General features: G+C 36.2%; 5 protein-coding genes and 1 non-coding gene across 11 annotated transcripts; 2 read left to right on the top strand and 4 right to left on the bottom strand.

Moving 5' to 3' along the window:
- Positions 1 to 192: 192 nt before the first annotated feature.
- LOC17893221 (diphthine--ammonia ligase) lies at positions 193 to 4,078 on the bottom strand. The gene is made up of 12 exons (XM_006297008.2): positions 3,944 to 4,078; positions 3,715 to 3,786; positions 3,320 to 3,399; positions 3,018 to 3,243; positions 2,875 to 2,907; positions 2,713 to 2,795; positions 2,539 to 2,611; positions 2,131 to 2,452; positions 1,720 to 2,051; positions 1,312 to 1,637; positions 901 to 1,219; positions 193 to 820 (listed from the first exon to the last, which is right to left on the bottom strand). The coding sequence occupies exons 1-12, from the start codon at positions 4,019 to 4,021 to the stop codon at positions 599 to 601; spliced, it is 2,166 nt and encodes a 721-aa protein (XP_006297070.1). The 5' UTR covers positions 4,022 to 4,078; the 3' UTR covers positions 193 to 598.
- A 2,082-nt stretch (positions 4,079 to 6,160) lies between these two features.
- Positions 6,161 to 15,466, top strand: LOC17891464 (exportin-4). 6 transcript variants are annotated; one of them, XM_023786360.1, is made up of 32 exons: positions 6,179 to 6,569; positions 7,063 to 7,150; positions 7,226 to 7,334; positions 7,606 to 7,704; positions 7,967 to 8,009; positions 8,352 to 8,423; positions 8,494 to 8,589; positions 8,723 to 8,959; positions 9,132 to 9,315; positions 9,504 to 9,615; positions 9,702 to 9,788; positions 9,876 to 10,014; positions 10,240 to 10,336; positions 10,448 to 10,507; positions 10,625 to 10,734; positions 10,994 to 11,098; positions 11,484 to 11,557; positions 11,831 to 11,906; positions 12,063 to 12,275; positions 12,578 to 12,649; positions 12,936 to 13,007; positions 13,089 to 13,153; positions 13,239 to 13,341; positions 13,428 to 13,559; positions 13,736 to 13,879; positions 13,999 to 14,106; positions 14,195 to 14,245; positions 14,313 to 14,390; positions 14,475 to 14,588; positions 14,687 to 14,883; positions 14,974 to 15,043; positions 15,143 to 15,466. In XM_023786360.1, exons 1-32 carry the CDS (start codon positions 6,462 to 6,464, stop codon positions 15,329 to 15,331), a joined length of 3,504 nt encoding a protein of 1,167 aa, XP_023642128.1. In that variant the 5' UTR covers positions 6,179 to 6,461; the 3' UTR covers positions 15,332 to 15,466. The 6 variants fall into 6 exon arrangements, 5 of the variants coding, with proteins under 5 accessions (XP_023642132.1, XP_023642131.1, XP_023642130.1 ...); XM_023786361.1 differs by lacking the exons at positions 13,999 to 14,106; positions 14,195 to 14,245; positions 14,313 to 14,390; ... (2 more) ...; positions 14,974 to 15,043; positions 15,143 to 15,466 and having other exon boundaries at positions 6,171 to 6,569; positions 13,743 to 13,832; XM_023786362.1 differs by lacking the exons at positions 12,578 to 12,649; positions 12,936 to 13,007; positions 13,089 to 13,153; ... (8 more) ...; positions 14,974 to 15,043; positions 15,143 to 15,466 and having other exon boundaries at positions 6,167 to 6,569; positions 12,067 to 12,194.
- A 1,382-nt stretch (positions 15,467 to 16,848) lies between these two features.
- LOC17893609 (RNA-binding protein 42) lies at positions 16,849 to 18,735 on the bottom strand. Its single transcript, XM_006298305.2, has 6 exons — positions 18,449 to 18,735; positions 18,058 to 18,235; positions 17,799 to 17,896; positions 17,424 to 17,520; positions 17,222 to 17,307; positions 16,849 to 17,118 (listed from the first exon to the last, which is right to left on the bottom strand). The coding sequence occupies exons 1-6, from the start codon at positions 18,671 to 18,673 to the stop codon at positions 17,065 to 17,067; spliced, it is 738 nt and encodes a 245-aa protein (XP_006298367.2). The 5' UTR covers positions 18,674 to 18,735; the 3' UTR covers positions 16,849 to 17,064.
- Positions 18,736 to 20,828: 2,093 nt separating this feature from the next.
- LOC17891171 (protein LIGHT-DEPENDENT SHORT HYPOCOTYLS 2) lies at positions 20,829 to 21,738 on the bottom strand. Its single transcript, XM_006298520.2, has one exon. It carries the CDS (start codon positions 21,525 to 21,527, stop codon positions 20,925 to 20,927), a length of 603 nt encoding a protein of 200 aa, XP_006298582.1. The 5' UTR covers positions 21,528 to 21,738; the 3' UTR covers positions 20,829 to 20,924.
- Positions 21,739 to 22,590: 852 nt separating this feature from the next.
- LOC17893492 (probable low-specificity L-threonine aldolase 2) lies at positions 22,591 to 25,033 on the bottom strand. The gene is made up of 10 exons (XM_006297961.2): positions 24,921 to 25,033; positions 24,339 to 24,812; positions 24,037 to 24,148; positions 23,889 to 23,939; positions 23,702 to 23,773; positions 23,483 to 23,615; positions 23,339 to 23,397; positions 23,132 to 23,232; positions 22,879 to 22,945; positions 22,591 to 22,795 (listed from the first exon to the last, which is right to left on the bottom strand). The coding sequence occupies exons 2-10, from the start codon at positions 24,791 to 24,793 to the stop codon at positions 22,784 to 22,786; spliced, it is 1,062 nt and encodes a 353-aa protein (XP_006298023.1). The 5' UTR covers positions 24,794 to 24,812; positions 24,921 to 25,033; the 3' UTR covers positions 22,591 to 22,783.
- Positions 25,034 to 25,566: 533 nt separating this feature from the next.
- On the top strand, positions 25,567 to 25,639 carry TRNAR-CCG. The gene has a single exon. It is a non-coding gene; the product is annotated as a tRNA-Arg (tRNA).
- Positions 25,640 to 26,804: the final 1,165 nt, after the last annotated feature.

Genomic DNA, 26,804 nt, shown 5'->3' on the forward strand with positions numbered 1-26,804 from the left:
ATCTCTTATATATCCTCGTGAATAAGACTAATTTGTCTGATAACCCCTTTAATCAAATAAAAAGAAAAGATCTTTCTGAGATCTATGTTGTCGTGTAACATGTCACATTCTTTGCATTAGATCATATAACGACGTTTACTGACCCGTGTGATATATATTGGAAAGTTACATGATTAGTATCCAAGTTAAATCTTTCTGCTAAGTAATATTTCATTTATAAGGTTACAATATATCAGATCAATAATATCATACCATAAGGTGAAATAATTGAGTTTTCTTTTGGACTTGGTTTGGCACAGTAAAACAGTCTAAGCACTTCCAATTGCAGAAGAAGAAAAAAAAACAAACATCGTGCCGTTTCCATTTGCGACAAAACAACTACATGTTGTTTTTCATCAATGGAATAGGTATTCTAACAAAAACTGCAAGGAATTGTCCGCCTAAAACATCGTGCCGTTCAATTGGCTACCCATTGCAAATAAACAGCGGGTAAGGAGGGAAGTTGATGAGCGGAAGATTATATAATCCATTGAACAGAACAGAGCTCCAAGATCAAGAAAGCAAAAACCTTTGTGTTCCTTGTCAAACAGGAGGAAACCTACGACCTTAGGGCAAACATTTCACAGGTGATTATGCTGTCGAGCGAAGCAGATGAGTTTCCAGCAGCAAGGACAGGGACGAGATTGAAGATAGGTTCTTTCGAGCTACCGACTTTAACTCCATCACTCATCTCGTTAAGCTCTCTGAATGCAGATGCAAAAATGTCCGATAATTTCTCTACGGACACACCAAGACTTGTAGAGAAGTGTATTCTTAGGCTCTGCATCAACCAACAACAAGATATAAACAAAGCTTTTGATGAGAGGCTAACAACATTGTGTTAAAGAATCTCATTCTCACCGTCATGTCTTGCCAAGAAAATGAATTTTCAGACAAGGTTTTGTTGAGAAGATATACACAGAATTTTGGTACTCTCTCCAGCTGCTCTTCTTCTCCGGAAGTTTCCTGAAGTTTCCTCATTAGTTCGGCTGATATAGAGAGAACGGCCACACACATTTTCCCATCAACGACTCGTTTCTGCAAACAATCTTGGTGCCACTTCTCTGGCTTATATCCCCAAAAACTGTAATCTTCTTCACCGGATTGATCTTGCCTGGTTTCATCTTCGGTTTCTGTCTCTTCTTCCACGTACAAAACAGGTTTCACTTCAACAAGAGCCCTGGAGAACAACACTTAGTGTGTTAAAAACCCAAAACCGTTGGGAAGATCGGAGACAAGGATGTAAAGGTAGATTATATGCAGTAATTTTACCTTTTCGGAAGATCGGGGACAAGGATGTAAAGGAACATGGGATCCATGACATTTAGCACCCTCCGAGAAGACTTTGCCAAATCCAAGAAAGTAACAAACTTTTCGTGAAGTTGGCTCCTCTCTGATTGTTTTGTGCGTGCTGAACAGAAAACCACAAAGAGTATAGCTGATGAAGAGAGTGAGCGGTTATAAGACTCTGCTATTGCCTCGCTGTTCGTCAACGCTTGATTTAGCTCAGCAATTGCGCCTTCGTTTCGAAGATTCATCGTGGGAGGGTCAAGTCCTAATTGTCCAGCCATGTGAAGAACACTTTTGTGCAAAGTGGCCTGAAGTAGATGATATTGAAGTAACTGAGTTTGCTAATCAGTTTGAAGCTTATTTAGAATCCAAAGAGGAGAATTTATTCACCTGACTGTAAGGTCCAATGCAGCTAGGTGCCCAGCAAGATATACTCTGGACATGGAGAACTCTTTTGCTTTCGTCATTCGCAACTAAAATCTCAACATAAGCTTTTCCAAGACCCGCTTTTATCAAAGGAAGTTCTATTGTACTACGTGAAGGAACACCGAAAGGGCACTTTTCTTGGGTGATAAATTTCACATATGTCTCATTCGCCACAGCAAATTCACTCATGTCAGATATATAAAGATGAATGTACAATACATTCTGCCAGTTAAACCCATGTTTTAAAAGCTGGGATTCAAGTTCTGTAAGAACAGTCTCGAGATCTTCTTTCAGACCTGTTTAAAGAGGATAACACAAATATCAAGTACATATGCGAAAAAATCTTGAAGGATTTGGTCTGCTTTTTTTAGTTACCTGTTGAAGATTCAAGAGAATCTTCCAACCAGCAGCAGAAGGAGAATGTGTTTTTTTTCTCAGTCCTCGATATGTGAACTCTGTTACTTGTATGTTCAACCAGATCAACAATTCCATTATCTCGTTGGCAAGTAGAATTTGATGTGTTAGGACCATCTCCTAGTACCTCAGCCACTAAACTCGATTCCTCTTCAAGAAAATTGGAGTGTGGATTCCCTTTCTTTTCAAGATGGAATGTAGAAGGATGAAGAACACCAACAGGTGCAATGGAATCTGGAGAGTGTAGCACAACTTGAAATTCATCGAGCACGATACTCGCATTCTACGAAAATGCAAATTGTCAAACTACATATAAATGTGAGGAATCAATGAACAAAAACTGTTGCTATGATTTTTAAAAGGACATACAGTGAAAAGCGGGCAATCTAGAGTCAGAGTTTCATATTCTCCTCCTTCACCGCAAACATTACTTCCATATTTCCTAAGTAGAGATGAATCCAGAAGCTTTAGAACCGATGATGTAACACAAATAGTCAACTAGATAATACCTAAATGACGCCATAAAAGAGAACTGTGGCATACTCTTTTAACTTCAAAAGATATGGTTCCATGAAGGCTAAGTCTTTCCCTAGATGCTTTGCGGGATCTAAGCCTATTGCCGCAACCTGTTAACGTGAAACAAACCATAATTATAAAATGTTGATGTTAATAGAAGCGCGAAAATATAACTACAATCCTTATTACCTTGACTAAAATAGCTTTTATCCCATTTGCTATCTGCAAGTAAACAAGAAACAAGTTAAAAAAAGAAATTTGAAAGAAACAAAAAAAGAAGAAGATTGAAAGAGGCTTGAATCTTCAGTTTCTCTTTTCGTGAAACAGTTTACCATTTCCTGAAGAAGCAATGTCTGATCTTGTTTCCACAAAAATGCCAAAGAAACAAGGCCTAACCTTGAACAAATACTCTCCACCCGCAGTCGTTGGTAGTCTGATGCAATCGCACCAGACGTTACTGCAGAGATGGAAGGTATCTGTCTCTTCACTTCACTTAACAACACAAACATATCTTCCACTTCATCATCTAGAGTCATTTGGTAGCTAAGTTTCTGATGCCTGCAAATAAAACTCCACTAAATTATTCAATAAATCAAGCCTTAGAAACTCAAGCAGAAAGCCTGACGGTTCTCACCTCGAAGACCCTCGGATTCTTCTTCTGAACAATGGCAGATTCATACATTCTGCATAGCCCACTATAATCTGGTGGCCTACCTGAAGAAGGTGCATCCAATCAAAGAAATTAGATACGATGAAACAAAAAAAAAAACAGAACTTCGGGTTCCAAAATCACCAATCCTATAAATCATTCTTACTCCCAAATATCCACTATCGAAAATATCTAATCTTAATCTTCTATTAAAAATAACAACAACCCATATTTACAAGTCATGAAAACATTGACCAGATTCACAAAAACACCAATGAGATAGAAAAGGTTCATTCTATCTCATATTCAAAATCCAGTTGAATCTTACACTCGAGAACATACATAGAACCAAAAGAGACAACACATAAACAGAATCTTACAGTTTGATACATATAGCTGTCCAATTCATCGACCGAATCATCAACCGGCAACAAATTAGCCAATGCCACGATCTGTAAAAACAGAAATCGGCAAATCCCAAGTGAGATTTAAGTTCGTATAGCTTACAAAAATCGAACTTTTAAGAGGCAATTTCAGGGAAACTCTTAACAAGTAACAAAACTTTGAAACTAGACAAAATCTCCTCTCAGGTAAGAGAAGAATACGAACCTCGTGACCGTACTGAATACACTTCATCATAGCATAACAGCTATCTTTGCCGCCACTTACTAAAGCCACGACCTTCATCTCTATATCTCCTTCTCACGCTTGCTTCTTTCTCTCTTTAGTTGCAGTGAGGTTCTTCTTATGTCGTCGAAGAAACTCTTTTTAGTCAATAGAGAGTTTTGAGGGGGCGACTTTAAACAAATAATAATTGAATTTTATAAAAATTTAGGAATCTGGCATGACTTTTCCACTTGTTATTCGATTGGCCCCTTCATTTTTTAATTTGTCAAATTCTTTCTAAATTCTATTTATTAGAGTTTTGGAATCTTTTTTCCTGTTGCTTTATGTCTTAATCCATATGATATGATACGATACGACACGACGATAGTTATATGTGTATATCAACTATATAAAAAAAAATTGTATATAAATACTCCAGCGACCGTCCGAAGCACTTTGCGGTCAGCGAATTAGAGATGTTCAATCAAATATGTTGGAAGACTTTTAGACATGTACTTCTCAAACACGTATGAGTGAGTGTGTGTGACCCTTTTGTACGTTTTGAGATTTTGGGTTGGTCAAGAACTTTGTTACTAGCTTAAGCCAAGCGCCATGTTTTATCCTATACAAATATACAAGTTATATCTACGTACTGTCTAAAGATAGTTGACTCAAACTGTATCTCAACCTATTTCTTACCCTCTACTTTTTTTATATTAGTCGAGTGATCATAGTTAAGAGCGTGCATATGCTTGTAGAGCATTTCGCCATTCATAAACAAAACTGTAATTTGGAAATAAGTGATTACGTTTTATGTGAAAGCACATTCACCTACTAGCACATTTTGAATTGATACTCTATAATTAAGATATTTGATTAAGAAATATCAAATGGATCATACTTAATCAGGAATTTTTTTTATCAATCCTACAACAACGATGGTTCCAAGTTCCACTGATGTAAAAAAGAATTAAGTTCCGAAAACTATAGATATTAATATACTTTTTATTGCCTACCTTTAAATATTCCTAACTATATAATCAATCTTCTCAATTTAACAAATCGGAATAAGTGAACTCGTAATTAAACAAAAAAGAGTATGTTCTACCTGCATGTTTTCCACATGTTAGTCCATCCTCCCATGTTCTATATATGTTAATTCACGTATATTAGTATCAAGGATCGAATATATGCAAAGGATATATAACCTTTTAAAAAGATATTGTCTTTTTTAATGATAGTTACCTTACCTTTAATGTATTGTTAACTTAAGATATGTGAACCTCTGCGTAGACAGTGAAAGAACGATCTACACTGTGATCATTTTATATATTATCAGACAGTGAAAGAACGATCTACACTGTGACCAAATTTTGAATACAGGCACTGAAAGATCAACCATATGGTTACAAATTCTCCGTGTTGATGGCGCCATCAAGAAGCTTTCTCATAATTTCAAGATCGCTAAAAGAACAGAAAGATGAATTCAACGTTACTACATTACCGATCTCATGTAAGTTACGTTGTATAAACAACTTGCATGGCCGTTCTATAACCAAGGCAACAGCCAACATGATTCGGTTCCGTTAAAAGAAAACTCGATGCATGCCATATAAATTTTCTTAAAGCCTTTCAAAAGCGCAACAAGTATGTACATATATAGTTGCTTGGACTTGCATTTCTCATCAACCTAACAACCTTGATGTTTCTTCCGACTGTCTTATAATTAACTACCACAAAGTCAGATATAATATATTAATATGGACTGATATGAATGTGACACCTTTAATTTTGTTTCATTTCTGAATTTAAATTATTTTTATTCTTAGGTTAAATAAGTTTTCTCTCAATTTTTAAAATTTAGGTTAAATACTTAAGACAAAGCCGTTTTAATCAAATCATATGAGTTCAACAACGAGACGATGTTCGGAGAACTTCGTTTCCATAACTTTTTGTTTCCTTGTCGATCACCAAAAAAAATCTAATCCAGTTTTAAATATATTTTTTTCGGTTCAGTTTTGGTAATGTAATAAAAAAACTTAATGTTCAACCGGATAAATTTGTTGGTCATAGGTTAACATGGTTCAACTGGCAAAATCGGATTTGTTCAATCCGAGGTTCACGGTTTAATCCAGATCACCGATTAAACCGGCCGGTCCGGTCCATTTGTTCAGGTCTTTTAACCTCATGTACAAAAACTACAAACTACAAAACGCGAGGCGTGGGGGTATTCCCGTAAATAACGTGGAACTTCATGTCCAGTTAAAAATTCTCCAAATAGCCACAGCAGCGAACTCGCCCTTGTAAAAACACCGTTTCAATCTCTCCGGCTCTCTCGCCATCGGATTCCTTTCTCCGCCATTTCACACTGATCAGCGCCGCCACTTTCATTCTTCGATCGAATCGTCATCTTCTTCTTCTTCGCCGCACTTTCCAATCTAGCTAGACCAGATTTTTCAACTTGGAAAGCGAGGAGACTGTTGGTTTTTCCGTTTGCCGGAATCGGCGCTTCAGGGAGAAGATGTTAGGGTTTTCTAATGATAGCGCTGGCGGTGGAGTTGGAGCTGAGGATTTAGCTCAACTCCAGTCTACCATGCGCGCCATTGAACTTGCTTGCTCTTACATTCAGGTCTATTTTTTTTTTTTTCTTCTTTCTTTATACATAGGCATAAACAAGTGGTTCGCTCCATCCCTTTTCTCCTGGTTGATCTTTTTGGTTTCCTAATATATTGGAGGAAGCTTTAGATGTATGCCTGTGCTTGCATTTATGAAATTGTTTTTATGTTTCTTTGTAAATTTGTTTAGCTTGAAATTGAAGTCACTGTAGGCTATTGAAAATTGTCAAGTTGCTTTGTGAGTTTATCTTCTTTCGAAATTTTTTTATGTGTTTATTTATCTGCGCGTCTCTGTTGACTAAGGTGTTAGAGATTACATGCCTCACTGAACTATTTTACTATCTCCGGCTTTCTGATTTTCTGAAAAAGGATTGTTCTGTGCTTCCTTGTGATTGCTAACATTTGCCTTTTTCTTGTGTTCTTTTTTTTTGTGCTTGACTGATACAAGTAGTATTTCAGAGGATGCTCAATTCACGTGGACTTGACTTTTCCCTTTCTTTCCTACAGATAAATAGTAATCCAGTGGCTGCTGAGGCAACTATTTTGTCGCTTCACCAGTCCCCACAGCCGTATAAGGCGTGTAGATATATTCTTGGTAAGTCTTTCTGACGAAAGGCTAAGTGAACTGGGAAGTTACAGCTGTTTGACTGAAAGTGTTTTATGCTTCCAGAACATTCTCAGGTACCAAATGCTAGGTTTCAAGCTGCTGCAGCTATTCGAGAAGCAGCTATCAGGGAATGGAGTTTTCTTGCCACTGATGATAAAGGGGGTTTGATTAGGTAATTTCTCTTCGTTCATGTTATTTGGGTGATATATGCTTAAGCTTCCAGTTAGTTGAGCGGTCACCCTCTGCTCTGTAAGGAGGCAACCCATGGTTTCAAGTTTGTGATTTTTTTGTTTGGCTTTGCAAATGAACTGTAATATTTAATGGTTGGTCACATCATTTTCCAGGATTATCATGACTATATAAGAAATTAGAGGTTTTTATTATGAGGTTTTGGATTATATGAATCTAAAATAATAAAGAAATATGGCTAAATCTTTCTGCAGCTTTTGCCTTAGCTATGTCATGCAGCATGCTAATTCGTCCGAGGGATATGTGCTTTCAAAAGTATCTTCTGTGGCTGCACAGCTGATGAAAAGAGGCTGGTAAGCTGGGCTGGGTGCTTCTGATATTTAAAATTATAAACGATACACATTAGATGCTGGACGTTAGTTGTCACTTCTGATCCTATGCAATATGCGTATGAGAGGATCCATGAAAAGGATGTTGTTGTTCGCAGACGCTTATGACCGGTTGCTTCTGGAAAAGTAGAGTAGTGCAAGAAATCTAGAAAAATAAGCTAGTTCTGTTTCTTGCTTGCTTTGTTCATCTAAGGGAACTTCTAATCTGAACAAATTACTCTTACAGGCTTGAGTTTACTCCAGCCGAGAAGGAAGTCTTTTTCTATCAGGTATCTACATTGCTTTGCAATTTTATGGACTTTCGTTTTATTAACTGATATTGGCAATTGTGAACATTGTAAATTATATAAATATAAATGTGCATGCATAAATTTGTAAAGATGGTGGCACATGTACTAACGGGGATTTTATAGCTGAGAAAATTATCTGGTACTTCAAATTCTTTTTAACTGTGTTAACCTTAAATATACGGATAAGGAAGGATTTTGAGTGATTGAGTAGGTTAACTAGTAATAGTTTGGGTGAAAAATACAATGGAATCGTCTAATACTAATGTTTATTAAAGGATCATGGTTGATCTTCTTTTGTCCTTTAACAACTGCTGTTTACAGATCAACCAGGCTATTCTTGGTTCTCGTGGCTTAGATGTGCAGTTCATCGGTATAAATTTTCTTGAATCATTGGTAATGATCTGTTTCCATTGTTTCTAGCATTTTATACACCATATGTGTGCTCATAATTTCTCCATCTTAGGTATCTGAATTCTCACCCTCTACTTCAAGTGCCATGGGTCTCCCTAGGGAATTTCATGAAAATTGTCGCAAGTCACTAGAGCAAAACTTTTTGAAGGTGATCGTAGGATTGCATTTGCTTTCAGATATTGTTACACACATCGTCCTTTCGTCTGCAGAAAAATAATAGCCTTGACGGGGGGTTCTGTTACTAAACTAGTGTTGTTTACTTTCTATGTTTTTAATTGCAGACTTTCTACCAGTGGGCAAAAGATGCTGCTTTAAGTGTTACAAACAAGATTATTGAATCACATTCTAGTGTCCCTGAGGTTAAGGTCTGCAATGCTACACTGCGACTGATGTATCAAATACTAAATTGGGAGTTCCGTTACAGCAAAGGTGGAACAAGGGCCAGCATTAATGTATTCTCTGACGGAATTAGACCTGATAATGCATCAGCAAGAAAGACAGAATGCATAATAGTTCAGGTAGCTAATTGTAATATTTAAATTTATGACATGTGCTCAACTTCATTATCTTGTTGAAATTCAGAGAGTTCAATATAGGGTGATGCTAGCATATCACATATTATACTTGTTTTCTGTTAAGACACTTTCTTGAACTCTTCATAAGTCTCACCTCCAGTGGTGCTGATTGCAGCCTGGAGCTTCGTGGTGTGATGTTTTGCTTTCAAGCTCACATGTTGGATGGCTGATAAATTTATATTCGTCGGTGAGGCAGAAGTTTGATCTTGAAGGCTATTGGCTAGATTGTCCTGTTGCAGTCTCTGCTCGGAAACTTATCGTACAATTGTGCTCCTTGGCAGGAGAAATATTTCCATCCAGTGAGTGTTATATGTTTTTGTGTTTTCTATTAATTAATAGAATATTCTGTTAAATACGTCACAGAAACATCAAATTTGCCTGTTATCTAGTTTGCATTGCCAATAAAGGAACGAAGGATGCTCATAACACCTTTCTTATTGAGATATATATTTTTATTTATCTGTGAGTGACTTGTCCAATAATTTAGACAATGTGCAGATGCGAGAGCAGCATCTGCTCCTCCTGCTGTCGGGGGTGTTGCCCTGGATTGATCCTCCTGATGTCATTTCAAAGGAAATTGAAGAAGGAAGGAGTGGAAGGTGAGCTGTTCGGCATTCTTGTTCTGTTTGCTTTTTATTGTCTTATATTCCAAATCTGACATTGTGTTGTTGAATATTGTTTACAGCGAGATGATTGATGGTTGTCGTGCATTGTTATCTATTGGGACTGTTACTACTCCTGTTGTCTTTGACCAACTCTTGCGATCATTAAGGTCTTTGACATATAACCTTTTTTTTTGCAGTTAAAGCCATTTGGTTTTCCTTTATTCATAAAATAGTTGTTCTTTCTGTTTCTTCAGGCCCTTTGGCACTCTTACACTCTTATCTATGTTAATGGGTGAAGTTGTCAAAGTACTAATGGCGAATAGTACTGATGAAGAGACCTGGAGCTATGAGGCACGTGATATCTTGCTAGATACCTGGACCACACTCCTTGCTGTGAGTATGATTAAAATTTATTTTACCACTGCTGCATTTGTCGTTAATATCATATATCGCAGTGTTTGGGGATACTTCGGGTATTTTCTTTGCGATCGTCATCTCGCCAACAAATATTTTATTTGAGAATCTAGAAGAATGATACATAATACATTTGAAGTTAATTATGTATTATGAGATACTAGCGGGCAATATTTGACCAAGGGTTGTGATGTCTCCTGCTAGTCAATGGATGGTTCTGGGGGTAATGCTTGGCTACCACCTGAGGGGATGCATGCTGCAGCTAGTCTCTTTTCGTTGATTGTTGAATCTGAACTAAAAGGTAACAGTTCCCAGACTTTTGGCCTCTGCTTTACAACTTTTACTGGTTTGGAACTCTTTTTTTTATATATCAAATCTATATAGAGTACAAGCTGAAAGTTTATTTCTTTAGTGGCATCTGCGTCAGCTACAACTACTGAAGATGATGCTGACTGCCTGGCTTCTGTATCTGGTGAGCAAAATAAATGCTATGATTTCCTGGCTCTTAATCTAGTCTTTTGCAGCCAGTCTTAGATGGCAGGTTTTGTACTATTCTTTGTTCGGAAGTTTAATATCATGTTTCTGGCAGCCATGGACGAAAGACTAGGCTCTTATGCTCTCATTGCGAGAGCAGCAGTCGATGCTACAATTCCATTTTTAGCAAAGCTTTTCTCTGATCGTGTTGCATGCCTCCATCAGGTGTTCTTGATCGACCTTCCTATAGAATATAAGTGAAAGAAACATTCTTTTATCTACTTATCATTCTTCCTTTGCTCTTAGCTCTTTATGCCTTGTATAGCTAACGTATCAATATATCGCTACATCAAAGCTCGTTTTTGGCGATTGTTAGAAAATCTAGCTCTTTATTTTTGGTTTTTTTAATTCTTTCTAGTATCCACGAGTTTACGGATGTGTCCGGAGAGGTTGCTTTTGCTAAACCTTAATTTACCTGTTTTAGGGCAGGGGCACTGTTGATCCGACGGAAACTTTGGAAGAGGTCTACTCTTTGCTGCTAATAGTAGGTCATGTACTTGCAGATGAAGGGGAAGGGGAGACCGCCTTGGTAATTCTTTACATTTACTGCATCTTTTTAGTCACTAAAAGAAAGATTCTGACAAGCTTTCATTCCATTAATTATCCATCTATTACATCTTGGTTTACATTTTATATTTTCTTCTTTGTTTCATGATTTACTATTATAGGTAATCTGAATGCCTTTATCTATCAAACATTAGCCTCATATCTTTTCCTCAAAAAAATAAAGCGTATTATAACCACGTATCAATTTCACCGGATAGGTCTTGAAACTACCCTTTTTCTTGATAAGTAAATGACTAGTTCTTGTAGAATTAGTCTCATAAGTAGTTTCACGAGGCCTGTTATAATTCTGTTTTTTCACTTGTAAATCTTCCCAATAGTAATTACGAGATGATGTTATCAACAACCAGGTTCCTGATGCTTTGCAATCTCATTTTGTGGATGTCGTTGAGGCAAATAACCACCCTGTCGTGGTACTCTCAAGGTAAGCTTAAATAGAAGTCTTCCCGATGAGTGAACTTGAATAATTTGATATTACCAACAATATAAGCCTTCAGTTTTCTTGTGATTTTAAATCTCCAACATATTAATTCTTGAGTGTTGTAAGTATATATAAGTTAGTCTTGAGTTATACTTGAGAGTTGAGATACTAGAGGAATACTAATATACAAATTGTTGTACAGAGTTTTATTTTGAACAGTGGCTCGTTTTATCAATGTAGTTACTTCTGATTGTCCTTTATTTAAATATATTGTAGCTCAATAATAAAATTCGCCGAGCAATGTTTGGATGCAGAAATGAGATCATCGATCTTTAGTCCTCGGCTAATGGAGGTACAATGTTTTTAGTTCCTGAATTTGTTAAATTATGACTTGTTTCGAATTCACAGATTCAAATGCATAAAAATTATCATGGACAAGCATTAAAAGAATAAATTTGTAACAGTTTGGTACCTTTTTCCTATATATTGATTGGGGAAACATATGTAGGCAGTCATATGGTTCCTTGCAAGATGGTCTTTCACATATCTGATGCTTGTTGAAGACTGCAATTTGGGTAGCAACCAGCTACAGTCTCTCCCTTCCAGAGCATGTTTATTCACGTTTTTCAACGAACACAATCAGGGGAAGTTTGTCCTTGATATAATTGTCCGGATCTCCTTGACATCGCTCATGTCTTACCCTGGTGAAAAGGACTTGCAGGTAGTATCTTTGGTCATTCTAAAAATGTTATTAGTTTTGATAACTGTCGCACAATGGTATTTAACAGTGTACAAATACTATTTTTTGTCTGTTGGATGGATATCTCATTCAGTTAATTGTTTACCTCTACAAATTTTGATAACTAAAGGACTTTAGGCTAGGGAATCCAATTAGCTACAGCGAGAATTCTTTTATAGTTTAATGTGAATTTCTTATAAGCTATGGTTAACTGTAGGTTACTTAACTCCCATTTCTTCAAGAATGGTATTCTCCTAATCTTTTTTTTTCTTCGTTCTCTGCAGGAGTTAATATGTTTTCAGTTACTGCATGCACTTGTTCGACGAAGAAATATCTGTTTTCATCTTCTATCACTGGTGAGTTCAGAAACTCGCCATAGTCAAGCGTAAATGGGGCCGATTTCTCTATCTCGCTTTGTTTCCAATACAAGTGACATTTGTAACTTAGCCTTTCACTCCTCTATTACTTTTTATTGTTTTCCAGAATCCACAATCATTTCTGTTTGCATAAAATTGCTGCTAGAAAAGCTATTTTGTGAATCACTCAGCTTATTTTATCTTTATCACTGGGAAAAAGCCTTTTCCTTCTAGATGAATTTATTTCTGTTTTGTTAGTATCTAACTCTTTATGCAAAACGTTCAGGACTCTTGGCGTAAACTGGCAAATGCTTTTGCAAATGACAAATCATTGTTTTTGCTAAATAGTGGTAGTCAGGTATATTCCTAAAGTGTGCATTTTGGCCCATTTATATCTACGATGTTCTGTTTCTTGAAATGATGTTTTACTTCTATTCAGCGTTCATTGGCTCAAACCCTTGTTCTTTCTGCTTATGGAATGCAAAGTTCAGATGCATCAAACCAGTGAGTTACCAAAATCTGTGCACCTCGCTCACATCTTAACCATAAATTTTGCCTGTCCAGTAACCTTCTTTCTATTTTCGAAAAGATATGTGAAGGACCTCATGGCTCATATGACATCATCTTTAGTGGACTTGTCAAATAACAGTGACCTCAAAAATTTGGCTCAACGACCTGATATTATTATGCTGGTGAGGAAGGAGAACACTGTGAAAACTTAGAATAAGTTATTGGTAAATCCTTATAAACAGGATGTTTTTTCCGTATATTGTGTTAGGTGAGCTGTGTGTTAGAGCGGCTTCGAGGAGCGGCAAGTGCCACTGAACCTCGGACACAGAGAGCAATATATGAGATGGGATTAGCTGTCATGAATCCTGTACTTCGTCTTCTCGAGGTTTACAAACATGAGGTACTGTTCAAGGCGCAAATATAGTGATCACATGTTATTCGGAACTGTGATGAAGTCTATATACTTAACATTTAAATACTGATGGTGTACTATACTCTACCTGTCTTCAAAATCCTTGTGATTGGTTTTTGAGCCATTATGGTTACAAAACCCACTAATTTTTTGTTATTGCTTAGTCTGCAGTAATTTATCTTCTCCTTAAATTTGTCGTGGATTGGGTGGATGGGCAATTATCTTACCTAGAGGCTCATGAAACAGCCGTGGTTATTAATTTCTGCATGAGTCTTCTACAAATGTATTCATCACACAATATTGGGAAGGTAAATATGTTCCTCTATCTCTTCCATACTTCTCTGTTCAGGTTGAGTGTCATTGTTTGAAAGTCGACAAGAGAATTTTTTTGTGTACCCTCACATACACTTGTTTTCTTCGACTTCAGATATCATTGTCTCTATCGAGTACCTTGCTTAATGAAGCAAAAACCGAAAAGTACAAGGATTTACGCGCTCTGCTTCAGCTACTTTCCCATCTATGCTCAAAAGATATGGTAAACGTTCTTCTTGCACGTACTGTAGAAAATATAACACATTCACCAGTATTCCTTATCTTCTAACAACTGGTACTACCTTTTTCAGGTTGATTTTTCATCTGACAGTATTGAGACACAAAGCACAAATATATCCCAGGTAAATCAAGTTAGTCACAACGAACTTGACAAGAATTGTTTGTGTAATTAATCCTTTGAAATTGCAGGTGGTGTACTTTGGTCTCCATATAATCACTCCACTTATAACTTTGGAACTCCTCAAATACCCTAAGCTTTGTTTCGACGTAAGGCTTTGCATCAACCATTAACCAAACCTCTCATAGTACTTTTTACTGTTGTAATTTTCACGTAACTATGAATTTCTGCAGTATTTCTCGCTCATTTCACATATGCTTGAGGTTTACCCCGAGACGCTCGCACAACTCAATAATGACGCATTTAGCCATGTACTTACAACAGTTGACTTTGGTCTTCATCAGCAGGTGAAGTAAAACCTTCTTTCCAGGGATAGTAAGCAATCCGTTTTGCTCTTGCTTTACAGCGATGTTAAACCAAATCTATTTATTAATATGCTTACCAGGATGTAGATATAGTGACAATGTGCCTGAGAGCTCTAAAGGCTCTTGCATCATATCACTACAAAGAGAAAAATGCTGGCAACTCGGGTTTGGGTTCACACGCTGCTGGACACACAGATCCAAATGGAGTATTCCATGAAGGAATACTGAGTCGATTCCTTCGTACTTTACTGCACTTCCTTCTTTTTGAAGATTACAGGTTTTAAACTATTTACCAATATCATTCAAAAGTGCTCTCTCGAGTGGGTTGTGGTTGGTTAAAGTGTCTTTACCGTTTTTCTTGTTACAGTACCGACCTAGTCAGCACAGCAGCAGATGCCTTGTTCCCTCTTATTCTCTGTGAACCAAACCTTTACCAGGTCTGTATTTATCGGTCTCACTTTAAAAAAAAAACGTAAAACCTGAGTTTCTGTGTCTGAAACCGGAGTAACCTAACAGTCTGTGCTACCAACCTCTAGGGATTGGGAAACGAACTGATTGAGAAGCAGGCGAATCCGAACTTTAAAACTAGGCTAGCAAATGCGCTTCAGGTGCTCACGACGTCAAACCAGCTGTCCTCATCCCTGGACCGTCTTAACTACCAAAGATTCAGAAAGAACCTCAACAACTTCCTTGTCGAAGTTCGTGGGTTTCTGAAAACTAGGTGACCGCATTTTTCAGAACTTTTTTTTTTTTTTTTTGTAAAAACAAGTTAGTTACTTTGGTAGAAGAAGTAAGTGGCTTTTCCGTTTGTAACAATTCAAAATTTTACTTTTAACTAAAACGCAAGCAAAAAAACCCCATTATTGGACCCCAAAAAATAAAAAGACTATGATTTATATAAGCAAATGTTAAAGAAATCCTAGTGGGACATGTGTATGAGAGAGGAGGGATAATTACTCCTTTCATTTAGGATATCATTTAAGATATATAATACCATATAACAACACAACCTAATTATTAGTATCAAATTTTGTTAAAAAGCACAGCTTAATCTATTTATTTTTTAAATCAATTACCAAATCAGAAATATTAATTATATATAATACCATATACAACACTACCTACATATTAGTATCATTTTGTTAAAGACCACAGCTTAATATATTTATCAACCATAATTAAAATAAAATTAAAAATTAAAAACAATGAAATCATGCATTTACTTTATATATATTTACTGACCAGAATGAAAATATATGCAATAAATACTCTTTGACCATTAATACATAGTCCTTAGTAAATGTTACAAGGAAAAAAAAAATCAAATAAATTAAATGTCGATAAATTTTTCTGTTAAATAGTAAATGTTTTCTCGCAAATAGAAAAAAAAAAATCAAAAGACCAAAAGCTGTATAAATAGATCATATAGAATATTTCACAATAGGTTTCATATACAAACAAAAAGATTTTATCATGGGTAAAATTGCTGTGACTTGTATTCTTGTAATAGTATTTACAATATCGTTGTACGATAGGAATGTTTTAGCCTCAGGTATGTTCAAATTTTGATTTAGTAACTGAGATTAGTGTAATAGGTAAATCAGTCATGAAGAATTTTTGATTATTTTTTGACTTCGTATCCATATGTCTATGTTGTTGTAGCTGTTTTCTATATTAGTTATGAGGGTTTGTTGTGTAGGTGCAGAAGTGGTGGAAGGAAAAATCTCATATGCCCACTGCCATCCTTTATGTACGGATTATTACGGATGGTTTCAATGTTTAACTGACTGTTTAAATTCAGGTTTCGCAAAAGGCGGAGAATGTGTTTCTCCTTCTCCTAAAGATCCTAAGAAATGTTGTTGTAAACCCTAATAATTATTGTATAAACGTAATCCTCTTCCTAGCCTAATTAATGCTTTATTATAAGTGATCCAGTGTTATAATAAATTGGGAAAAAAAATATGATAAAATTTAAAATACGTATTATATTCATCCTCTTCTTTAATACACTCATCATCTTTTTTTTTTCTTTTTTTTTTGGGCAAAACACTCATCATCTATGTTAAAGAAAAACAACAGTAGAGTATTTAAAAAATAAAAATAAAGAAAGGAGATGTAGACGTTGTTAATGTGCTCGAACCTAATGTGGAAACAAAATTGGAAGCCTGCAAAGAGCGAACCAAACTTGGTCGACTTGTGATTGATTAGTGCCTTAGTGGGCACGTCTCTGTTGTCCTAGTCATGCTTAAAAAAAGGGAACGGCTACTACTACTAAATTTACCAAGTTGTGAGGCTACAACTTTCATGAGGTATTCTGTTGTTGAACCAATATATCAAACTTATAAAACTCGTTGAGAAAAAAAAAGATGCATAGGGGATATATTGTGCTCGAAGCCTATTATGCTTTGTTTTGTTTTTCTCACTTTTCATGTAAGCCCTCGGGAATGCCATGGATCCATCACTTGTGAAGTATGCTCTTCTTCACTGTCTTTTGCTTCTTATTGCTGTGATGCTGCAAAACAGAGAACCATCATGATTCAGAATTACATACTCATAAGAAAATTAATTTCTACACACATGTATCTATCAAAAAAGTCATGAGTCTATATACTTGCCTTTTGTCTTTCAGCAGCCTCCTGGTCCGTTCTCTCTTTCCAGCTGCTTTTTCTTAGTTTTATCGGACGGTTTCCGACATACTTACCTGTGTATTCATATGAAATCGATGGACTAAATCAATGCGATAACACGTCACTCAAAATCAATTAGATAAGCTATCAAGATGAAGCAACACATCAAACAGATTGTACAGGTGCTTACCATTCATTTCTTTTAGGGCTGCAGCTAGATCCGCAGGATTTGAGAAACTCACAAACCCATAACCTTTGGTTTTTCCAGTCCGCTTATCTCTAATGACCTGTCATGATAGATAAGATTCTTATTTTCTGTAACTTTGACCACAAATCTAACACTGAATACTTCCAAGGTATATATATATAGCCAAATACAATTTTAAGATCAGCCATGTTCATTTCTGTACATGCTATATATGTTTTAGCAGTCTAGCCAACCAGAAGGAATAAAAAAATACAACAATCACATGCCGAACGTCTCAAAAATATATGCTCATAGAAAACCAGGTACGACTACGAACCATCACTAAACGCGAAAAGGAGGAGAAATATAAACAGTTACCTTGGCCATATTGAAGGTGGGGAATCGAGCAAACGCTTTGGAAAGAACATCATCATTCACCTCATTCCCAAGATCACCACAGAACAATCGATAGTCATCTGCCAAATGTGCAAACAGAAACATGTAAAAAATCCGATTTAACAAAAAGTAAAAATCTTAGAAAAAGCCTATTTCTGAACAGCTATGATATGATATCATCCGGCAAACTAAAAGAACAATCAGAGAAATCAAGAGAAAGAAGAAGAAACGCAGTGCTTACTTTCTGGCCACTCTGAAAGAGTAGGATCCTCCCAAGACTGTCCAGCAGCTTTACGAGGAATGGCTCTCTTTTTAGTTTCTGCTTTGTGTTCGGTTTCACTACTTGCCAAAGCAGCTTTCACATTCTCAAGAGCTTCTGGTGTGATGGTTTGTGCATCTCTTTGGAACAATTGATGAGCCTGCCAATTAAAAAGACAGCATATGAGATCCGTAATCGGTAGATCTCTTGAAAGAGCCATGCTTTATGTGACAAGCATTACACAGCTTCAATCCCAACAACAACCCAAAAAGAAACCCTAAATTTAAAGCAGGGGAATCTCGAAAACCCTAATTCAATCCAGAAATCTCAAAACTAGGAATCAAATACTCAGGATTTCCAAAAACCAACAAACCTGTTGGTACTGAGGATAAGCGTAGACGGCAGGAAGCGGTCCAGCAGGCTGCGGATAGACCGTGGCTCCGGGAATGGAAGCTACCGGCGCCGGAACAGCAGGCGAAGGCGTCACGTAGGGCTGTGGAGGAGGCTGGTACGGCGCGGAATAGTAAGAATTAGCTGCGTATGTATATTGAGACGAGGAAGATGAAGAAGAAGAACCTGAAGACGGTGGGATTGACATCGGAGAAGCAAAACGCCTAATCGCACACAATCGGAGATTTACTTGATTCGATACGTCAAATTTAGTTTTTTTCCTTTTCTCTTTAATTTATTTTTCAAACTTAAATTGGGAAAATTCGAGAAAGTGCGATTTTTCAAAATAATGGGCTGAGGCCCAATAGTCTCTTTAACTAATATGATTTTGGACCAATATTGGTTCTTAAACCAGACAGACCAATGGAGCAAGTAATTAAACCGAACTAAACCCTTTTTGACCAACTAATTTTCTTGTTGTTTCTCCGGAAAAAAAATCTGGTCAAAAGTCTAAAATTTGATAGTCGCATTGAAAACAAATAGCAATTTAGCAAGCAAGTACCACATTTATTATAGACAACACTGTACAAATGTTCGACAGAACCAGAAAGAAAATAAAAAAAGAATCCCAAAGTGGATCTATAAAACTGTGTAACAAGGCCCCTCCCAAATAGGGAAAACCACACACATGTGGGTGGTGCCATAATAAGTTAAGCAAAACACAAAACATTTACAATATTTTCTTACAGCTACGTCCAAAGCCTACCTCGTACGGACACATCGATTTCATTAGTCCACGTGGCTCAATCATATCATGTGAGCCAGAGGGCCAATAGTCCAATACTGATGAAACTCGTCCATACGATCTTTTATTTAACTCTTGAGTGCTCCCGAGAGTCGAGAGAAAGAGAGAGACCAACACTGCTCTCTTCTCTTCTCTCTACTCTAACGTTAGCTTTTAATTGATGGGGACTACTTAAAACATGACGCATATTACCCTGCTTACATTTTTCTCGTATCCTTTTCATCTTGACCGTTCGATCTGAATATGAATCTGAATCTGATTGATAAAGAGATATAGTGATGAAAACATCAGACCGCCATATATTGTATGTTTGGTAATTAGTTCCAATTTCCCAAGTACATACATCATCAGTTTAATACAATATTGTCCAAAGTTTCCAGTATGCTACATGCAAATGTCACTGTTGGTAACAAGGAAAGAGCATTCAAAACAAAACGTTAACATCAATAACGTTGCTGAATGATTTAACAAAGGCAAAAGAAAGGAACTCATGCGTGATCAAATTTTAAACTTCTAGATTGTATATATTATACGAGTTTGAATATACTGAGATAGATAGTGACATATCAACACGAATTTGTATTGTGTGTACAATATATATGTATATGTCCTGGTGAAAAACTTTTTTAAAAAATATATATATTTCTAAAATTGTCAAATCGACGTTCGGCTGATAAAAGAAGTTGGAAAGAAAATTTGTCACAAGATTAGCTGTCATCAATAATTGAAACTATATATCTTCATCTCTTTTTTTTTTTGTCTTTTTGTAATTATATGATGCGTTTTAGATTTACCCTTTCAAAATTTGTATATTTTGTGCAACATTCTCTCCACCCACTCATGCATGTTTAGTCAACATCAATTGTGGAAAATACTAACTCTATTTGTGAATATGTAAATCTGTTTGTATACATACAGTCACTAATCACTATAACCCGTACGTAACTATATTGTACACATGTCGATATTTTTGTTAAATAAAAAAATTCACATACTATGCTGTGGAAACGATTAGTTGACGGTGAACGCATATAAGTAACGTAACATATCACAAAGGTACAAGAACTATAATCAAGGGTATGAAGATTAATAAAAACCGTTATTATTATATTTTTTTTTGCATCAATTAATAAAAACCGTAAATAAATAAGACAGATGTACTAGAAATTCAACTGAATACATATATGTGTTCTATATCAGGAATATTATAATCGTACATTTAACTTTTTGAGAGACTGACATATATATGTTCAGGCATAGTATAAACCCTAAAAAAAAAAAAAAATATTCACAATAGTGATCTACTACTGACCTTATAGAAAATTATGTAATTAATCTAACCGATCGAGGTCCGTCATCAATTATATGACATAACTTAATCACTTAATGTTCATGGATTCTAATGTTAATTATGAGCTTCGATTTTATAAGACGTTGATGTAATCCTATATATTCCAAGGCATAAGCCAAATACGATCCAAGTTTACCATACTTACTGGTTATATACGAAAAGACAAAAACAATAGTCCAAGTAAACAATAGATAAAAATACGGTACATGGATGAAATTAGGGATTGCATTACACAAATAGAAAGATTGGTACGTTTTGAAATACCTAGATTCGAGAGCATACATATATTAAAGTAATACGATATTATCGAGTTGCACCTTGGTGGCCGTAATCAGCCATCATAGACTGACCTTGCTGCTGTGGCGGTAAAAGCGGTTGCGTCGACTGCGGCTGGGACTGAGTTATTTGCTTGTTGTTCACCCTTTTCCTCTTCTTTTCGTAGCTGACGCCACGTGATTTAGCCTGGAAATCTCTAACCTCCCTGAGGAAAATCCTGACGGAACGTGAGCCAAATGGGCTAGTCTCGGGAGCTCCACCGTTCTCCTCGTAGGCAGCACGAAGACGGCCGATGAGGGCGTCGAGTGAGCCCCAGGCTTGTCGGAGAGGACAGGGACAAGGAGCAGGAGGATTTGGGAGGCCAAAGAAGGCACAGTTTTGGTGGTGGACTTTGGTTTTGCCGAACTGGTCAAGGTAACGCAGGAACTCTAGGACGTGTGCGCCGCTGCAAGACGCTAGAGAGAGCGGCGGACGGTGGTTTCGGATGTATTGGCAGAAAGTGTTCCAGTCACGGCGTTTCTGGTTTTCGTAGCGGCTAAAGGAAGGTGGAGAAGCAGAAGAAGAAGGAGTTTGTGGCAAGAGAGTGGTATTAGGGTTCTTGTTGTTGTGGTTTTGAGATATCAAATCCATAGCTCTTCAGACGTTTCTAAATTAGGGTTCTATCTTTCTCTAGAATTTGAGTGATTTAGGGCAAAGATTAGGTTTTAATATAATAAAAATAACTTCTTGCAAAGATAGTTAAAAGAGGAGGACTTGGATCAATATTTCTTTGTGCTGCCAAGTGGTGAGGTAAGTGCTGCAAAAAAGGATATATTCTTCAGTGATGATAATGGTGGTTGATGTGTTGTGCAAAAATGGTGAGGCAAAGAGGAACAATCAACCTGCAAAATAAGAAGAGACCTCTCTTGCTTTTGTCAAGATGAGAGATAAAAGTGGAATCCCCCTTTTATCTACTATTGTATCTCTTGTGTTTTTTTCCTCTTTTTACACTACAGATAGAAAAGATTGGTAGAAAATTAAAAAACAAATACAGACACAAATGTGAAATGTCCATATATGTATAGACATCACAGGTTCATTTATAGAGAGAGAGAGAAAGAGATGACTGATGATCAGAAATCATAAAGTTTCCATTTAATAAGACACAAAAGAGAAATAGGAGAAGGGGACTTTGTGTTACACATTGTGTAAAAAGGTAATCCCTATATATAGAGAGACATAGACCAATGGGTCGACTGGAGAAAGAGACAAACAAACTTATGATTTTTATTTTCATCTGTCACTATTTTTCTTACTTTTCTTTTACATAATCCGTGATTCCGCACTCAAAGTTCAAACTGTTTTAATTTTTAACACATGTGGAATATTTCATATAATTTTGTTTATGTTATAAATTTATTTTCGATAGAGGATTATATATTTTTTTTTTATATGTAAAGGGTGATTATAATTTTTTTGTCCAAAAAAAAAGGGTGATTATAACTAGGATACTCTGTAGTGTAAATGTTGGATATATGATGCTCTAAAAGGGTGGCTTATTGGCGTAAGGGCAAATGATTTGATATCAGCATCACGTTTATTGTCTATAAAGCATTTTCATACTCTCTTTTCAATTCAAAACTTGTTTAATTCGTTCGTTTATTTCTCTGTGTTGTATTAAACGTCATTTCAAGGTAGTTTTTGCTAAATAATATTAAGGTGGTTGAATTTAGTAAAGGATATTTCTAAAGAGTTTTTCATTTGTGAAAGAAAAAAATAGATCAGGTACAGTACAACCTTGCACAGTCCAACATAAAATTACTTCTTTCCTTTTTTTTTGAACACAATCCAGCATAAAATTACTTAAAAGTGAAAAACCAAGCCCCTCTCTTCTGGCGCCGGTCGAGCTAAAACATTTTCTGAAAAGCAATTAATCAAAGAGTTACAGAAGAGTAGCGAATAAAAAAAACAAAAGCACATCAATAGATGAAAAACAAAATACCTGAAAGCAAGAGAGTACATAGTCAACGTCGTCGTCTGAGATTTGGTGGTGTAGAACAATCCTCATTCTGTATTAGAGAGACCATAGTTTAATTAATAATACCATTACCACTAATCACTAGATTTATTACTACGGCTAATGGGTCCGCTCATCTATTGGAGGCCTATGGCCCATTAAAGATTCAGTGATTCACCATGCAAACTCTGTATTCGAGTGGGATCATATAGCATATGATAAAAATGTAATTATGTACCTGAATGTAGATTGGGGTATGACAAGCACACCGACATCTTTCAAACTCTTACATGCATCTTCTGCTCCAAATTTTGGATCCTCTGGTATATCTACGTATATCTGCCCATACGAGTTTGTTTTATATATATATCATTTGATTTCTTAGACATAAGCTACGCTACCGGTTACAAGTGTAAACAATCAATCAGTTAGTTCATCCACTTACAATGTTGGTTTCCACTGCTGCGACGTTTACTTTTAAACGTTCAATCCGGTTCAGTCCTTCTGGTCACGTAGGAAATCAAAAACCAAAATTAACACCCGGTTAGCACTCTCATATTAATGTTAAAGATTCCGGATAAGAAATGACCTGCCAAGATCTTGGCTTTCTTGTGGTCATCATCGAGCTTGGGGACGTTTTCATTGAGAGCAACCAGTGCGGCGGCGCAGAGCACGCCGATCTGTCTCATTCCTCCGCCTAATGTTTTCCTTAACCACCTTGCCTACATTTCAACAGAGTAATTACTTGAACCGGACTTTCAAATTACTATTTAACCGTTTCAATTTTCATCCATATATAGCTACTTACTTTAGTGATGAACTTTTTGCTTCCCACGATCACAGAACCAACCGGTGCACCTATACCTTTGGACAAACAGATCTAGTCGCATCAAAGCGACCGGTTTAGATTTCAACCCTAGTTTTAATATATCAATAATACAAATGAGGCAACAAAACGTTACATAGCACGGGTTTAGTTAATGCATAAGTCCTACCGAGACAGAATCTGCTGCTTGAACAATCCTCTTCACCGGAACTCCAAGTGCCTGCCAAATCAAGATTGAATATATAAGATGGACTCAAAAGTGTATAAAGCATTAAAGAAAACGAATTGCATATATACTGAAACGTTTGTATACTAACCACAGAAGCGTTGAAGATCCTAGCTCCGTCGATGTGAAGCTTCAAACCATGTTTCTTGGCTACTTCTCCGACTTTGTCTATATATTCTACAGGCAGGCATCTACCTCCACGGCTACATCAACAGACACCGGTTTTGTCAAACCACAATGTCAATCTAACCATGATAGCCAAAACCGGTTACAACTTAATTTGAACTAAACCGAACAATTTATAATCTTTAGGCAAGCTAGGTTAACCTAATAAAGTGATTAGTACCACAGTCGTCAAGAATTTTTCAACTTAGAAGAAGAAACAGTACATACTTAGCTTGAGTGTTCTCAAGACAGATAAGCTTAGTAACGGGATGATGAAGATCTCCTTTGTGACCCCTCACGGCAGCTTCGATAGAACCAATCTTCATCGTACCGTCTTCTTCGTTCTTCACCGTCCTCGGATGCACACCACCGAGGCTTGAAACACCGCCGTTTTCGTATATGTGAATGTGGCAGTCATCTCCAAGAATCACTTCACTCCCTCTCTCATCACAATGGATCAACACGCTTATCAGATTCGCCATTGTTCCCGACGGAACAAACATCGCCGCCTCTTTTCCGGCGATCTCAGCCATTTCTTTCTCCAAACGCATGGCGGTTGGATCATTTCCCAAAACGTCGTCGTCTACTTCCGCCTTTGCCATCGCTGAACGCATCGACTCAGTTGGTTTAGTCACCGTGTCGGACCGGAGATCAACGGTTCTCACTGTAGTTGGCGTTACCATCTTGATTTGGCTAACCTAACTGCGTCGAAGATTATAACCAAATCATTAAATAAAAAATCATGTTAGAATTAGACTCGAATAAATCATATAAATTACCGAATCGTTTTGAGTTTTTAATTAGTCATACCGAGATTCTTCTCTTTATGTTTTCTGGGTGAATAGATGATAAAGAGATGTGTTTCGAGTGACTTGAGAGAGACAGAGAGTTGAGTGAACAAATCGATTACGAAATGACTACAGAGGGAATCTCAGAGAAAGAAGATCAGTCCAACCAAATAAGCGTTACATGCATAATGACAAAACAAAAAATGTGTTATTAAGTAGAGAATCTGTTTGATTATTTGGTAAAAAATGTTTTTTAAAGTTATTTGTTTATAAGTAAGAGAATCTGGATTATTTAATAATATAAAGAAAGTTATAATTTAAAAGTAAGAGAATATGTATTATATGGTAAACTATAAAGAAAAGTTATAAATTTTTTTGACACCCATAATTTATGAGTAAGAGAATGATCTGTAATTCTGTATTATATGGGTAAACTAAAAAAGAAAAAAATAATAATTTATAAGTAAGAGAAACTGTATTATATAGTAAACTATAAAGAAAAAGTTGTAAATTAAAGTAAGAGAATCTGTATAAATTACAAGTAAGAGAGTATGTATTACATGGTACACTATGGAAAAGCTATAAATTTATAAGAAGAGAATATGTGTTGTCAGCAATATGAGACCAGTTGTTTGTATGATAAAGGTAGGATTAAGTAAATTATTAGTGTTTGCGTGGCCTAATGGATAAGGCGCTCGCCTCCGAAGCGGGAGATTGTGGGTTCGAGTCCCATCGCGAACGTGTTTTGTTTCAGCAATTTACTTATTTCATTGCAACTTAGAAAACAAGTAAACAAACACACAAATGACTCTTACTCCCACGAATGTGTATGCGTCGGCTAATAGGGCAATCAGTAATTTATGCTCGTAGATATAAACTTCACAAATACTGAAGAAGATGATTACGTAACCAACGCTGACTAATAATCGCGAGACATGCAGCAACAACAACACGAGATCACGACGTGTACAGTGGATGTACATTGTACATATATATACGTCATCAAACATCAATCAGCTATGGCTTGATTGGGGCTAATAGTATTTTAACTTTTAATGTATCAGCCATCATCTAACCTAATCTATGATGCTTTTGGATAAAGGTATCCTATATTATGAAAACATATAATGCCTATCATTAAGTTTAAAGAGTAAGAACTCCATTAACCTAACATCATCTTTTGTTATTATTAATCTTCAGAAAACTGAAAGTGTAGTTACTATGTGATTTTTTTTTCTTTGTTTCTTTCATCATATGTTTTGCTGACCAGTGGGTTGTTTTTAATATTGTTTTTTGGATCTACAAAGACAAATCGTATTGTATTTTCTAATTATATATATATATATTAGACTAATGTAGCGAATCAAAGTGGTCTTTAACTATGTATTGCCTAATAGCTAACCGGGACATGGTTTCATTAGTTTGGCCGATTAATGATAAAAGCCAACAAGAAAATGATATATTTATGATCTAATGTTTTTAGTTTTGAGAAGTTCTCAATAATGTAGTTTTCATATCTATGATCTCTACAATACAGTCGATACTATTAAAATATATAATACCTAACCAATGAAGCCTCTTAAAGTAGATATACGAGTGGATAACCATTAACCATCCCATACATATAAGCTTTAAAGAAATCATGAAGAGGACCCGAATAAGACCTTCACAATGACAATCTATAAGCCAACTGATTATTTAAATAATTCAGGCATCTTAACAAACCATTAGATATGATCCATTATATACTAAAATAAGCAGATATATTCCAAAATGATTATATATTAGAGATGGTTTAGTTAGGTTATAAAAAGCATGCCACATGCACTTTCTTTAATGGACAGACATTTGAATATTTTAGAGTTTATCGTTTATGTCATTTGAAAACTACGAAAGGTCTCATATT

This window comes from Capsella rubella, unplaced genomic scaffold, assembly GCF_000375325.1.
Source record: "Capsella rubella cultivar Monte Gargano unplaced genomic scaffold, Caprub1_0 scaffold_3, whole genome shotgun sequence".
Taxonomy (NCBI): Eukaryota; Viridiplantae; Streptophyta; class Magnoliopsida; order Brassicales; family Brassicaceae; genus Capsella; species Capsella rubella.